Source organism: Chrysemys picta, chromosome 1 (genome assembly GCF_011386835.1).
Source record: "Chrysemys picta bellii isolate R12L10 chromosome 1, ASM1138683v2, whole genome shotgun sequence".
Taxonomy (NCBI): Eukaryota; Metazoa; Chordata; order Testudines; family Emydidae; genus Chrysemys; species Chrysemys picta.
Genome location: NC_088791.1, coordinates 195909751 through 195925582, shown reverse-complemented (window position 1 = coordinate 195925582; position 15832 = coordinate 195909751). Strand labels below are relative to the sequence as shown.

Sequence of the window (15832 nt, the reverse complement as noted above, 5' to 3'; positions counted from 1 at the left end):
AAGGTGAACCAAAGCTACTTGGCCCTCTGTTGACACTGTTAATGCTGTTATCCCTGAAGAGGCATATCTGTTGTAGCTGCATGAACAAGGGGAACCCACCCTGCAAGAGTGGTGGTGGTTTCTTACTGAGCCAAAATCACTCTTTGGTGGTCTTTGGCCCTTGGTATAAGCCCTTTCTGTTTATTTCAGTTAATCTTTGATTATTTTCACTTCCCCTTGTAATCTGCTTTTTCTTTAAGGTTGGGTTTTAGCTCATTTTATTGTTTGGCAGCATGTAGTTCTCTCCAAGGCAGTGAGACCATCCCTATTTTTTTAAATTGTATAGCAACTTGATATATAAACCATGGGTGCTGTATGTGTGTATACTACCCCGCCTCAAAAAAAAAAAAAAAAAAAAAAACTACCAATGCCCACACTACAGAGCCAATACAGCTAGGAAATGATAAAGTAGAATCAATTCCACCTTATTCAACATTAACAAAATTGTCACTTAAGTTCCAGAATTCTTCATGATGGGTGATGGTGCTGAAGACAAAAAGAACACAATTTGAGTTTAGATCGCATGTTGAATTTGTTTGCAGGGCTGGTAGTTGGACTTCGTCATATAGAAGTATATCACTTTTCTATGTTCACCCTTTACGAAATCATGGAGTATTAAAAATTATCATGAATAAAATTATTACATTTTTACACTGAATAAAGTTAAACATCTGGAAAAATATGTAGTAAAAGCCTAGATGCAAACTCTAGGGTCAATTTAGCATCAGGGTGCTGTACTATCTAGATCTAACAAGTCTTCTGGCATACTCATTAGTGAATAGTATCTTCTTAGTAATCTCATAGAACTGGTGAAATATAAACGAGAATGATGGTATATAGATTTACATAGGTAAAATGTCTTTGCACTATCTAATGCTCTTAAACAATCCCTAAATTAAGAACATTGCTAAATAAAAATATTCCATTGTAGAATTTTTAAGTGATGAAATACAGCTCACGGAAGAAAAAACTCACTTTGAATTTATGGAAAGAAAGAAGAAAAAGAGAGAAGTGCAAGAAAGGAAAGCTGACTTACTGAAAGAAGAACTGGAGAAACTGATGAAAGCAGGACAAACTCGACCTACAAATGATGTCCCAATAAGGAAGAATAATCAGGAAAAAGTTGTAGCAGAAGAGAATAAAAAGGAGGAAAGAAAAAGTAAACAACCAAGTGACAAAGGAGCAGCGGATGATAAAAGTGTAACTCCAACTCAAAATAACAGAACACCCACTAGACTAAAAAAACAGTATACATTCACAGAAGCCACTGAAAACTTGCATCAGGGGCTTCCTGCATCAGGTCCAGTGTCCAACACAGGCAGCCTCCGCAAAAACAGACAAACAGGTTGGCACCAGAGTGAGACAGCTGAATTGAAGGCAAGAAATTCATTTGGCATATATGAGCCATCATTTGGTAAAGTTACCAAAACAAGGCAGAAAGATGCAGAGGATGGAAGCTATGTTCGTACAACACTAATAGAGAGGAAAAACTCTCTTATGGAAGAACTCTTTGGACCAAGCTATGTCTTAAACAACCATTCAACCCCTAACACAAAAGGGCTTGATAAAGAACAAACAATTGTGGACAATGAAAGGTTACATAATTATACAAGTGAGATTTCAAACACTGATACTGGTCTGCAATGTGGAGATTCTAAACTTACACTAGGAAAGTCTAAACTAACAACTTCATCCTCAGACATAAAATAGTTTTAATATTCAATTGATGTACAAAGTTAAATTGTTTATCTTTAATCTTAAAATATGCAATATGTTTAACATTTGTTGAAAAGCAGTGTGTTGCCTACCAGTTTTGTTTTTTTGCCTTCATTATTTGTAAGATTTCATTTAAATCTTATTAGAATGTTTACCTGAACCATTCTTCAGCAATAAAACTGAAATGGAATACTCAGTTACAGGAGAGTATTTCTCTACAAGTGCCGTGTCCCAATGCTTATGCATGCTACTCAATTGGTTGAACACTCTTGGGCATATTAGAATGTACCATAATAAAGAATATTAAAACCATGTTTATGCTAGCTGCAGTGAAAGGCTGTCAAGCTGTTGAAGTTGTCTGGAAGAGTAACATTAAAGGGCTTGTGCTACAGAACAGTGAAAAGACAAATAGGATTGAAATACCTGTTGGATTTATGGGGCAAAATTCTGCCCCTCTGAAGTCAGTGGGGCCAGGATTTCACACCCGTTTTAAATATTTGTGTAGGTTTTAAATCTGAGCCCCTAAGTCTAGCAAAGCACTTAAGCAGTTTCATAACTTTAAGCACAAGTAGTCCCAGTGACTTCACTATGACTATTCCTGCTTAATATTATGCAAGTACTTAACTACTTTAGTGGATCAGGGCCCATATAGATATATAAAGTGCTTTTTTTAACACTATAAAAGTAATCATATGTAAGCTGTTTTTACCCAATAGTGGCAGGACTAAAAGCTGAAGGATTTCAGTGATCTTGTATTAGAATAAGAGAACACATTAATTCAAATTGCTGCGAGTTTAAAGTTGAAATGCTGGGGACAGACAGCAGACCTTTATTGGTGAAAGGTCTTCAGCTCTGGAATTCAATCATCCATAGCATCCACCAATGGATGCTCAAGCAGGACAGGCAGCCTTTAGGGTAAAATGCAAGATCTTTCACTTCAATCTGGATTTCTATGTGAGATTTTTTCAGCTGGCTGAGGTGACTGATTTGCTTTTATGGTCATTATTTGGCCCTGATACAATAAAAGTTAAAGTTCAGTCCTGAAATATCTTCCAAAATTCAAACAAAATTATATTTTCACCAGTTCCAGAAAGCTCTGAAGCTTCATTCGTTGCCACTGAAAGTTAGAATTCCTCAAAGCACCCCATCCCAACCACAGGACTCAGGTGATGAAGTCTGCACTATTTTGCCCATTGAATGTGTTGTTTTGGAAAAGTAGGGGATGTCCACTTCTCAAATAGCCTTGCCTTTGTTCACTGTTTTTTTTAAATCTGTAGTCACTTAAAGTAGGATATTTCAGATATGTAGCAAGGGTCAGAAAGGGAAAAAAAAATCTGTCTGATTTAATTTTCAAAAAAGTCAAGGACATTTAAAAACAGTAGAGTGAACATTAATTATCCTGTAACAGATTCTAGTCACTTTTCAGGATTAAGATACCCTGCATGTGTTCACATAAGAGTAATTTTCTTGGCACTTGATAGCTTTTTTCCTAAAGATAAAATACTTTGATTAAACTTTGCAATGAAAAATTTCAAAGATGGTTGGTAGTGTGATCAAAAATGCATGGGGAAAGAATATCTATGAAATGTCAATATTTCTCGTGTGATTATAGCCATACCCAGCATATGGAGCAGTCACATTCAAAAAATACTTAAACCAACAACTTTGTTCACAGTTCTCAGAGCCCAAACTTCATTGCTCTTGCTCTCACAAGGAGTTTGATTAAAGAAATCAACAGGATTACTTGTATGAATAAATAGAGCAAGACTTGGCCTAGTAAGTGTAACCAAAATAGACAACACAAATCTACTGCTAAAGCAGCTTTTCTTTTGGAAAAAGATGCTGCTCCTACTGGTCTTGCTGCTCTTTCACTTCAAAACAAATGAAATGCAAGACTTTTGAGCATCAGCAGATGCATCTAGGGGACCAGTGTTAATAGCATGGTTAAAATAATCTACTTTTAGTGCCTCAAAGTTTGTGTATGTAATGCACTGTTTCCTTGTTTATCTCCTTAGGTAGCAACTACCAATTATCTACCAATATAATGCTCATTAATCTTTTCAAAAGTTTTAATTAAAATGAATATGGAAAGAACCACCTTATTTAATTAATAAAGAAACCATGCACAGCAGTTCTCAATCCCTGTATTTTTTTCTTGGTGCTGCATATTTTATCCATAAATATTAATACTGGCTCAACATAACCAACAAAAAAAAACAAATTAAAAATTAACATACAAAGAAAAACATTTCATGCACACACACAGAACAGATATCATGACCTTAAGAATTCATTCCTAAACAAAGTGTTCATTTGGGGGAGGGATGAGAATCAGGCACACCCCGCTAGGACTATTAAGGGAACTGAATGTAGTGGAACAGATGCAGGTCCCTTGCACAGGGAAAGCAGGTGAGCCAGGGTTCCTGGAACTTATGCAGGAGTGATATGTACCCCTTTCCACATGAGTTTTTTCCATGCCAGTGTAGAGGCATGCAGGGCTTGTGGATCAAGGACTCTGCCAATCCACTGACCACTGGCCTTTCAGGAAAGGAATGACATGGGCAGCAGACAGTGTAGCCAAGCAGTTGCAAAACAGTTTATCACTGTTCGGCAGGCTAGTAGGGAGGCCCTTCCCCTGCAGGACCATATGCATCCAGCCTGTTTACTGTAGCTTAGCACTGGGGAAAAGAGGATTCACTCCAAAAAGTAAAGTTTTTCCTCTGCTAATTATCATTTTCTTCAAGATTTTCTATTACTTTAGAAATCTAAGTCCCTGACTTACTTTTTTACCTTGCAGACTATCTTGGGCTATCCTGGAAGATGACATTACTCATATTTTGAAATGTTAGTGATTGCTCTTCCTTCTGAAGTTTAAACATTTCCTGCTTCTCCTCCTCAACCATGAAACAGGAGGAGACTGGCCACATTGTTCCTTCCCAAGACAGTACAAGTTGAGAGATAGGGGGAAGAGAAGTACTTTGAGAGGGAGAATCAGGTCTGGGGCTAGGAAGAGCCATTTCGGAGAGGAGATATAATACGTTCAAACAAGTGGGTCTCCATTGTCATTTGGAAGCAGACAGGAACAAGTAACCAGCCACCACATATCTGGCAGTTGAGAGAGGGCCAGGGGACAACTTTAGATTTCAACTAAATCAGCAGTGCATCTTCTAAGACAGCCCACGAATGCTGAAGTCTGCAAGGTAAAGTCAGGAAATCACATTCTAAAATAAACAAGCAGTAAATCTACCTCCCTACTCCACCAAAAGAAAATTATACTTCTCCCAAATAAATAGTAAAGCCCCAAAAGAATCCCCACCCACTCTGTAATTCACCTTAAAAAGCTATAGTTAATCCAGCATTGCAGCTGATTCTCAGTGAAATTGTAGTGACAAATTCTTGTTTCTGCAGTTAACCAGTGTATATACTAGCCATCAACAACAAAAAATGAGGCTTTATCAAGAGTAATATTATTCTTTAAAAGTTGTTGACTAAGAACTTGAGGGCTAAGTCAAGGGAAGAATGTATGACCAATAAACCTTATTGATAAATATTCAATTGAAATAATAAAAGATGAAAATTAATTCATGCTTAATTATTACACTGTATACAACAATTGCTTCCTTAGATAGAAAGGGCTTTTCTCCCTTTATACACCAGGAGTGAAGTACTTAGGGCAAGCTCTGTATTTTGTCTCTCGTAAAAGACTTCAGGACTCCACTTTCTAACTATAATAACGGAAATGCAGTTCAGAATTCTGGGATTCCTTCTCAGCTGAAAGGGTGAAGCATAATGGCCACAACTTTGTTGCAGACCACAAGCCAGCATGTAATTCCAACACCACCTGAGGAGAGAGAAAAGCATCGTATATTATTGTATCAGTAACTCTCAAACACACATCTCTAACTCTGGTAAGTAACTCAGGAAGTTTCAAAAATGAAAATTTTAAGAAATCAAGGGATAAAGTATTTATACCTAATTCTGAGAGAATCTGAAAGTCAGGGAGATGGTACTGAATTAGAGGTACAGTATGTACCAATGCGTGGCATACATATCCTGCAACTTCTAAACATATCTGTTGTGTGATTAGAGATATAACTTTGCTGTTGAAGATAAAGGTGAAATAGAAAGGGAGCACCAGAGTAGAACCTTCCTTTTAAATTTAAAAAAAATTCAAGGTGAGTAAAAGAATGTTTCCTGAAAATGCTCTATTTTTTTTAAAGCAATGTTTTAAATATGCATACCCAGGAAAAAAAAACTATTAACTCCGTCACTACTGGACCCTCCCTCCAGATACTCTTGTGCTACTGTTTTAAATGGCCTTCCCACTAAAACCAACAGTGTTGACATATAGTAGTTATGTTTGGCAGAATAGAGTGTTTCCAGACTGAAGTACACCAGGAAGTTCAGCAACAATAAAGTGGTAAATAAAACAAAAAGGGAAATATGATTCTTCTTAAAAATTAAGTATTTCAAAACTAAAGAGAATTGTTTCCAAGTGAATGTACAGCTGCACACAAGTTTTTTTTTTAAAAAGTGTCAAATTCTTAGAAAGTAGAACAGTAATTTTTAACCAAAAGCTGGATTTTCTTGGCATCCCACAAAAGCTGCTTGACACTGACCAATCACATCCCACAATTCACTTTAGGCTGGCAAAGCAAAATAAAAAACAAAGGGAAAAAGTCTGGATGAGCTTTTAGTTCATCATGTGGTTGAGCATCTCTTTTTGTAAGTTTCTGCATTTTTATGCTACGTCAATTCAGTATCATGTTTAAAAAATGAAAATTATTTCCTTGGGCTAGAGGTGGAGAAACTATTATTTTCAATGGTTTTAAATGTCTCTGTACTGGGAGCAGCATAATTTAGAAGCATTTTCAAGAGCAATAGCCTTCCCTCATGATTATCAACTAAGACAAAAGAAGAGGATGAGAGAGATAATTGAACAGAACTGTTCAAAGCTTTATGTATTGTTTAAGTAAATGCCTTTCAAGGACTAATCCTTCCCAGCACCATAGAAACACAGTCCTGTCTCGGCAAGTTATCATGGTGAATAGGGACCATGCTCAAGAAAGCTTTTAAGTGTTAAAAAGATAGCAACATAATTTAGAATCCCTTGAAGAGGACACCATTGGCACATACAGGCTTAAAATAAAACCTGTCACCTGTGTTTTTCACACACACACACACACACACACACACACACACACACACACACACACACACACACACACACACTGTTACATTGTCCTTGCAATCTGCCTGTCTGCTCAGCTCGTCAGTATACAGTAGTCAGGGTCTCCATTCAGAAACATCAATCTAAGACCTGAGAGAAACCCTGAATCTTGAATTTACTGTTAGGTAGTGCTGGAGAAAAGTTCCATTTTTTTACCCTTCTGTTGAAGTTCTTGTTTTCAAAATGATAGATTTTCAAGGATCAGGAAGACAATGTGGAAAGATATAGTATTTTTAAGGTAGGCAAAAGTTTATACTTGATACGTTGTAAACTGTCTAACACCACCTTGCCAAGGTCTCTCACTAAACACCAAATCCTTCAAAGTCAATGTAAAGCTCTCATTGACTTCAATGGAAGTGGGAGTGGGCCCTGGAGCATTAATTTTCTAAATTCATTTCAAATCACTTTATATATGACCTGTACATGATTACTCTAATCAAATGTGAGGTTTTGGCTTTTGTTAGTATAAAATTGATCTCTAATTTATTTTCCCTACATAAATTCCTTTCAACATCTTTTTAGTTTTAACATAATAAAGGAAACACATGCAGTTTCTCTCAGAAGCAAATGCAGGGTTCTGCTAATGGCCAAGGGCCCAGAAAGGAATATCCCAAATGGAAATACGAGACCAGACATCCAGGAAGGCTTCAGGAATTGCTTAAACTTACTTCAGTAAAAAAATTAAAACCAAGAAGGGAAACACTACAATGCATTTCTGCGTATAGGCCCCCATGCAGCCTAATCATGTTTCCTTCAGCAAAGGAAGCTGAGAGCAGGCTGTTCCTTCTCTGATCACTTTTTTCAAATTTTCCATAACGTGAAAGAGGCCTTCATTTTTTATGTTATTTAATATTAAAATTGCAGTAGGGCCCAGAAGCCTGATCAGTAAAGACTGTAGTTTAAAATTCTCTTTGTTATTAGAAACATAGGTAAGGAAAGCATTTTTATCCTCCATGTGCCCTTTCTCGTTACACTATTGAACTCCACATACACTTGGAGAGAAGAGAAATGTATACTACTTATACACAATCTTACCTGCCACTCCAGTAGGAAAGGCTACTAAACGCTCCAATGGGGCTAGCCATTTGCTTGGAAGCACAGTAACTGGCTCAGAATAATATTTCCAAATTAGTGAGATCATCAAAGCAGCCTGGAATGGAAATTCTCATTAGCCAGGAAAATAACACATAAAAAAGTATGTTCAAATTTCTATTTTGTGGCAGTAAATTAAAATAGGAATAATTATGAAGTGCGGCTAAACTTACAAATGTAAGAGTGTGCCCATAAAACTACAAAAAGTTGTTACAATCTGGATGCTACTTACATCATCTTAACTATACACACAATATTAAAATGTCAGCATCAGTTTCAAGGAAAATTTCAGTCCAAACAGTTGAAGTCTGGCAAAGTTATACGCAACTGAAAACAGGGTCTTATAACTGTAAATGTAAAGCAACCTTAACAACAGGCAGGGCTACCAGCCCAGCTTACAAAGATAGATAGCACCTATCATCCTGGGCACCAGTTGCCTCTGACATAAACAACAGAGCAATGTCTCCCACCAAAGCCGGAAAACAGCAGACCAGACATTAAATCAAACTCAAAAATCCCTTCTCCCCACAAATACGACCCCCCTTTCCCTCCCCTCCCCCCTCCCCCCCCCGCATCAGCAATAACCTCCATCCCTGGAAATAAGTATTTTACTGATGATAGCGTTTGCCATGCTACATATAGTCAGAATGTCAGACGCACGTCTATGGCTTTGTCTACATTAGCACTTTTGTCGGCAAAACTTTTGTCGGTCAGGGCGTGGAAAAAAACAAAAACAAAACACCCCTGACCAACATAAGTTTCACCAACAAAAGCGCCGACGTGAACAGTTGCTTCCACCAACACAGCTACCGCAGCTCATGGGGGGTGGTTTAATTAGCCTTGTGAGAGAGTTCTCTCCCGCCGGCATAGAGAGGCTGCACTTGTGAGAGAGCTGCAGTGGTACAGCTGTGCCACTGTTAGCTCCGTAGTGTAGACATAGCGGAAGTATTAGCCAAAGCTGCACAATGGTAAAATATCATTGTAAGTATTTGTTTTAATGATCTGTATTCCATCGTAATAAAGTGTTCACTTACTTGTAGAATGTAGAATACAATATTTATCACCCACTTTATTTTGGCTAATTGAGCAGTTCGTGCTTTCACTGTGAAAATAAAAGAAATATTGCCATCTGTATTATTTATATAACAGTAAAGTGCTTACCTCAAACTGGTGAATTATTAATATTTCACTTTCCAAATGAAAATATTCTGCTCAAAGATTAGACTCCTATTTATGTGCTGTCACTGGCAATTTATTATTGGAAAACATAGGCATTCTTTTCATCACCCAAAATATCAGTGTATGCTACAGAGTATCCCTCTGTGAGTAAAATGCTACCTACTTCCTTACTCAAAGCTACTCCGGGGAATGTTTGAAATAGTGACAGGTTTCAGAGTAGCAGCCGTGTTAGTCTGTATCCGCAAAAAGAAGAACAGGAGTACTTGTGGCACCTTAGAGACTAACAAATTTATTAGAGCATAAGCTTTCGTGGACTACAGCCCACTTCTTCGGATGCATAAGAAGTGGGCTGTAGTCCACGAAAGCTTATGCTCTAATAAATTTGTTAGTCTCTAAGGTGCCACAAGTACTCCTGTTCTTCTTTTTTTGAAATAGTGGTTCACTAGACAAAGAAATGTCTCTTAACCAAGAGTTCTATCCCCAACCAAAAGGAATCTCTACAGCTGCTGACCTATGAAAACTTACGTTGGACTAAACACAAACGAGAGTACTCTCTATTCCATAGGGGTAGTGCAATCTCTTTAGCGGACACAGACTATCGCATTAGGCATTCTATCACTGCCTTTTTTTAACCATTCAGGCTCACGGGAATGTTGTCAAGAATACTTTCTTGCCCAGCTGAATGGATCTCATTCAGAATGAAAAATCATTTTAGTGTGACTATTCCAAATAGTTACATCTGACAAGAACGACTGTTTTTCCAATTTGATTTTCAACCGCTGTGGTGCTTCAGAGCAATATAAAGGAATCCATCCAAAAAAATATATCTTTAAACATGGTGGCCCAGCAGCCAAAAGCTTTATTAAACAGCTTTGTAGAGACAATGCACTGTAGTTTTACCAAGAGGTAAATTAGGTGAGGTCAACCACAGGCAGGAGACACAGCACTGACCTTGTCTAATTAGCTTGTGGTAAAATCTCCAGTCAGTGCCTTGTCTCCATTAGGACTTTACAAAGGGATTGTAACATGCATTAATTATCCTGCTGTAGAAAAAAAACAAACACCTTTTTGCAACCAAGACATAGCGTTAGTGGCTCACTTTCATGTCTTAAAGACACACTGCTATTTTGACTTGAACTCAAAAAGTCTAGGTGTACTGACTGACCGGATTGTTTCTTCAGACAGAAAATGAAAACTTGCCTTCTGCCTCAGTTTCCTTGTGAATTCCTCTGAAAGGTACTTATATTCCCACCCCTTTAGTATTATGTACAACAGAAACAAAAACAATATTAATAAAACCCTCAAACTTAAAAACAAAACAAAAAACAAGAGAGAGCACTGGATAGGGATAAAGAAAAATGTGAAAGGCTCTACAGAGAAGGTCAAATACAGTCAAAATAAAAACATACTTGGAAAATGATGTGTTTTTAGGTAAACTGAACAAGTGGCAAATATTGCACTCTACCATGAGTTTTAAGTTTGTCAGTCATTTTGTTAATCTTTCTTTCCAGCCGGGCATATCTAGCAAACTCATCCATCATACTAATGGTTGAGAGTTCTTGCTTCATGTTCTGAATGTCGGCTCTCATCTGGGACTCCTGCTCTGCATCCTTTTGTAGCAATCTGGATATCTACAAAAAAAAGGAACTTGATCAGCTATTTAGTCAGAATTTAGTATATATTTATTTTCTTAAATATATAAAGAGCAAATACCATACTTTCTATATACTGGTACAATTTAAAAATTATACCACAGAATACATGTACAATATCAACTATAGGAATCAACAACCTCACAGAACAAATTAATCTCTCTTTACTCCCACCCCTCAGAAAAATCTTGATTAAATAAATACGAGGCTGCATAGTCTCAATGTCAACAAATTCTGGTTCTTTGTTAAGCTGTGAAATGGAGTTTGAGTGTTGAGGGCCAGTCACTAAGGGCTTGTCTACACTTAAAATGCTGCTGTAGCACATCAGTGAAGATGCTACCTACACTATTTGGAGGGGCTCTTCTGTTGGCATAGATAATCCACCTCCCCAAGAGGCAATAGCTAGGTTGATGGGAGAATTCTCCCACCAACCTAGCATTGTCTACACTGTGGGCTAGGTCGGTTTAACTGCTTCATTCAGGGCTGTGGATTTTTCACACCCCTGAGTGACAGTTACACGGACCTAATTTCACAGCTCATCTTATTCTCTAGTAGTCAGAGATTGGCTTAACCCCTGAAGCATGACATTTAATATCCCTTCCAAAATTTTTGTTACCTTTAAGTATTACAATTCTGATATCCTTGATATCCATATAAATGGCTAGGTCCTTCTTTGAATCTTGCTAAATTCTTGGTCTCAGCAACTTCTTGTGACAATGAGTTTCATGCTTTAATTACATATTGTGTGAAAAAATATTTCCTTTTTACCTGTTTTAATTTGCTAACTTTTAATTTCATTGACTGTGCCCTTGTCTGGTATTATGAGACAGGGAGAACAGACACTCCAAAGCTTTCTCTATACTGATCATTATTTTATAAACTGGTATCATCTCCCCTCTGATTTGTCTCTTTCTACGCTAAACAATCCCCATCTCTTCAAACTCTCTTCACATAAGTGTTTCCATGCCCCTAATAATCTTGTCTTCTCTAAATTCCCTCTATTTCTGCAATATTGTTTTTAAGATGGGGTGAACAGTACTGCAGTGCTCCAGCTGAGGTGCACCACTGATTTATACATTTTCCAATTTATTTGCCATTCCATCCCCTGTGCATCTTAACATCTTGTTAAGGTGGGATTTTTGTTTTTGTTTTTAATAAACACAGTGCAAGAGGTGCATTGAGCTGGCTACTATAAAGCCTAGATCACTTTCCTGAGCTGATATAATTAACTTCCACCTCACAAAATTCTATGAGTAGTTGAATTTTTTCCCTCCAATGAGCATTACCTTGCATTTACTGACTTTTGTAAAGAACCCAGGAGGAAAAGAAAGAGGAAAGGATATGGCTGATAAAAGTGCACAGGCTAAAGGAGGGTCAGAGAGGACCAGCATGAAACCTAGTGGGGCATCTAAAGAAGCTGAGTGCTGCAGTTACAATTTCTGGGATAGTAGTACTCTACATTAAGACAAATGTGTACAGGTTCTTTATTTTAAACTCTTTTTACTTTTTTCCAACTACTAAATAAAAATATTTTGTCTATAAGTCAATATCCCTGGTCACAGGTTCCTGAAAGGAGAAAACACAAGTGTCCAAAACCAAGTCAACCTTCAGTAATAAGTGGTTGATAGGCATGGAGTAGCATATCTGGCTCCCTATCTAAAAGTAGAATTGTTTGATTCCATCCCAAAACAGGAGAGGACAAAAAGCCTAACACTTCAGGGGGGCAGGTCACTCAGACAACAAAAAACAAAACAGAGTTGCAACTAGTAATGACAACATTGATCTGAGTTTTTTTACTTATATAGTTCGTTGGTTTTTCTAAAATAATTTCAGTATACCTCTTTAAGTGTTCCATTACTTAGTTATCCTGAGATATACTGTAAGAATGGGCTTGGAGGGAAAAAGATTTTGCAGTGTATCACTTGCTCAAAGAAAAATAAACAATCTCTCTGCCTAACTTAAAATGAGAATCCACAATCTGAATTTTGGTTTATATGGACTTATTCTAGTTTAGAGCAGTGGTCTCCAACCTTTTTATGCACAAGATCACTTTTTGAATTTAAGTGCAACCTAGCATCTACCCCGCCCCGCTCAGTCCCTCCCCCGCCACTCTCTCCGTCCCTCACACACTTTCACTGGGCTGAGGCAGAGGTTCGGGAGGGGGTGCGGGCTCTGGGCTGGGGCCGAGGGGTTCGGAGTGTGGGAGAGGGCTCTGGGCTGAGCCTCGGGAAGGGGGTTGGGGTGCAAGCTCTGGAAGGGAGTTGGGGTGCAGGAGGGGGCTCCGGGCTGAGGCACAGTGTCAGGGTGCAGGAGGGGGTACAGGGTGCTGACTTCGGGAGGGGGCTCTGGGCTGGGCTGTAGGCTCCCGCCGGGCGGCACTTACCTTGGTAGGTGACGCAGCGGAGCTAAGGCAGGATCCCTGCCTGCCCCAGCCCCATGTGACTCCTGGAAGGGGCCAACGTGCCCCTGCGGCCCCTGGGGGGAGGAGGGGGCCACATGTCTCCGTGCGCTGCCCCTCTGCAGGCACCACCCCTGGAGGTCTCACTGGCCACTGTTCCTGGCCAATGGGAGCTGCAGGGGCGGTGCTTGCAGGTAGGAGCAACACACAGAGACCCCTAGCCCTCCCCAGGGCCGTGCTGGCCACTTCCGAGTGGCATGGGGCTGGAGCAGGCAGGGAGCCTGCCTTAGCAGCAGCTCTGCTATATCACCAGACTTTCAGTGGCCGGAGATCATGATTGATTGTCAAAGTCTCCAGGATCTACCAGTCGATTGTGATCAACCGGTTGGTAACCACTGCTCTAGAGTTTCTAAAGATTTCTGAACTATTGTCGATAAAATAGAGCTGTTATGACTTTCAGTAACATGATAATGCTGAATAGCTACTTCAAAAGGGATGTTAATATTTAAGGTAAAGATTTTCTCACGGTTATTTTTAGTAAGTCACAGAAAGGTTGTGAGCAATAAAGAAATTAATGGAAGCTCATGATTTGTCTGACTTTTACTAAAAATAATGGGGATGGGGCTTGACGGGTCAATAACTGAATACAGACGACAAAAAAAGATTCAAGAAATGTTTTTTGACAAATAGATTCCTTACTGGGCAAATTAATTAACACAATATAATCACACCAGTTCCAATTATTTTGGAAATTTATTTCAAAATGCCTGTCAGCAAGTATGTCTATAACAATACAGACAAAAAAAAGATTCAAGAAATTTTTTTTGACAAATAAATTCCTTACTAGGCAAATGAATACAGAACTCTGAGTAATAATTCATTTAAACTACAATACAAAATCGTATTTCCCGCACTTCTCGGAAGCGGTGCAAAGACTTGGGGGAGTCAGGGATAATGGAGGAGCTGAAAGAGAGGGAAGTAATTGCTGGGAAGGAGCCTGGCAGTGAGGAGGGTTGGTGGGTGTGGATGAGAGAAGTATGGAACAGTTGTGGTTTTTGGGGGGAGATTTTTAGGGATCTGAGGAGCCTCCCCCATGCAGACCCTGGCTGACCCCTAGCCTCTCTCATTCAGTCAGGCACATCTGCCCCAGTCCCTATGTGTCCCTGCATCGCATCCCCTCCCCAAATGTCCCTGCACCCCCTCCCATTCAGCCCCCATCCAGATGTCCCCCCACTAGTCCTTCTGAACCCATCTATGTGACCCCCCTAGCAACCCAAACCTCCTCCCCCCCCCTTGTCTGTCCCCATATCCCATGCCTCCTCACCTGGCCCAATGGGCAGAGGCAGGCTTGCTGAGCCAACCGCCCTCTAGTCTAGTGCCATAGCAGCCCCGGTGGGCGAAAGGTGTACCTGCAGCACCTGCCCAGCAGAATGTATTTTTTGCAGAGAAAAAAAATTCTGTGGGGGAAATGAATCCTACACGTGCACAGAATCCCCCCCAAGAGTACAATAGGTTCAATGTATGTGATTTTATGGATGAGGTTGTGGGAGGAGTACAATCTGTGGCTGGACACAAGACAGTGATGTATATAGGGTGACCAGACAGCAAGTGTGAAAAATCAGGATGGGGGTAATAGCCTATATAAGGAGAAGGCCCAAATTAGGACTATCCCTATAAAATGTAACATATGAGGCCTCTTGGTCACTAAGCGCCACCAGGGAATGTTTGGGGTGGGGGAAGTGTCAGTTTTTCGGGGACTCGAAATGAGCTTCTCCGTTGGGTTTCCTGACAGTTGATGAAGTCCTTAACCGAGCCGGAGCTGCGGTGAGTGGCTTTTCCTGCAGAGGCCTTTAACGAGCACCTGCCACTGGAACAGGGCCCTTGGCCTCAAGGAGCCGGGTACAATTTCCAAGCGCAAAGCCGGCAGTGGCAGCAGTCGCCCGAGGCCGGGGCACAGAAAACCCGGGGTGGGACGAAGCGCTTTACAGCCTTGAGTCATGACGGCCTGGATCGGGCCGAGCTCGGCGCGCGACAGCGGCGCAGGCCGGGCCTTTGCCAGCCAGTCCCCGGGGCCCAGCCTGGGCTCAGGAGACCGCGGCTCAGCTTCGCGCCCGCCCAGGCTCCCTGCGCTCGTGCCCCAGCCCGGCCGCCCCAGGCTCCCGAGGAGACGCGCACCGCAGCCGGGCGGCGCCGGGCAGAGCCACGCGGGGCTGCGGTCGCGGAAAGAGGAAAACATCGGGCCGCGCCAGGCCCGCAGCGCGCCCCGGGGCCTCCGCGACAGGGTCTCTGGGGTCCGAGCCGCCCGCCCGGCGCTTACGGCCACTGTCGCGAGCGGGGGCTGACGGTTGCTAAGGAGGGAGCCCGGCGCGCTGACGTCACTTACGATGGAGGAGCAGGAGGGCAGGAGGATTTTGAGAAGGTTGCACAGAAACACCGAGCTCAGCACGAGCAGCCACGCGCCGCTCTCCGCCATCACCCACCCACCCCCTCGCAGCCGCCACCGAACTACCGTTACAACGCGCACGC

General features: G+C 40.8%; 2 protein-coding genes across 3 annotated transcripts in view; one reads left to right on the top strand and one right to left on the bottom strand.

Moving 5' to 3' along the window:
- LCA5L (lebercilin LCA5 like) overlaps positions 1 to 3983 on the top strand; it is a 40059-nt gene extending 36076 nt beyond the window's left edge. For both annotated transcript variants that reach the window (XM_065590723.1, XM_005304443.3), the window contains exon 8: positions 971 to 3983. In XM_065590723.1, the coding sequence (XP_065446795.1) occupies positions 971 to 1749 (779 nt within the window). In that variant the 3' untranslated portion in view covers positions 1750 to 3983. The remainder of the gene's footprint in view (positions 1 to 970) is intronic.
- GET1 (guided entry of tail-anchored proteins factor 1) lies at positions 3807 to 15824 on the bottom strand. Its single transcript, XM_005304445.5, has 5 exons — positions 15690 to 15824; positions 10722 to 10887; positions 9112 to 9179; positions 8021 to 8135; positions 3807 to 5596 (listed from the first exon to the last, which is right to left on the bottom strand). The coding sequence occupies exons 1-5, from the start codon at positions 15777 to 15779 to the stop codon at positions 5523 to 5525; spliced, it is 513 nt and encodes a 170-aa protein (XP_005304502.1). The 5' UTR covers positions 15780 to 15824; the 3' UTR covers positions 3807 to 5522.
- Between the last annotated feature and the right edge of the window lie 8 nt (positions 15825 to 15832).

Excerpts from the sequence above, each read along its gene's own strand:
- GET1 (XM_005304445.5), bottom strand. The coding sequence starts at position 15,779 with ATGGCGGAGAGCGGCGCGTGGCTGCTCGTGCTGAGCTCGGTGTTTCTG. Across the intron at positions 9,180-10,721 it reads TGACAAACTTAAAACTCATG|TGAAAGCACGAACTGCTCAA; the intron begins GTAGAGTGCAAT and ends TTATTTTCACAG. Across the intron at positions 5,597-8,020 it reads CTTTCCTACTGGAGTGGCAG|GTGGTGTTGGAATTACATGC; the intron begins GTAAGATTGTGT and ends CTCTCTCCTCAG.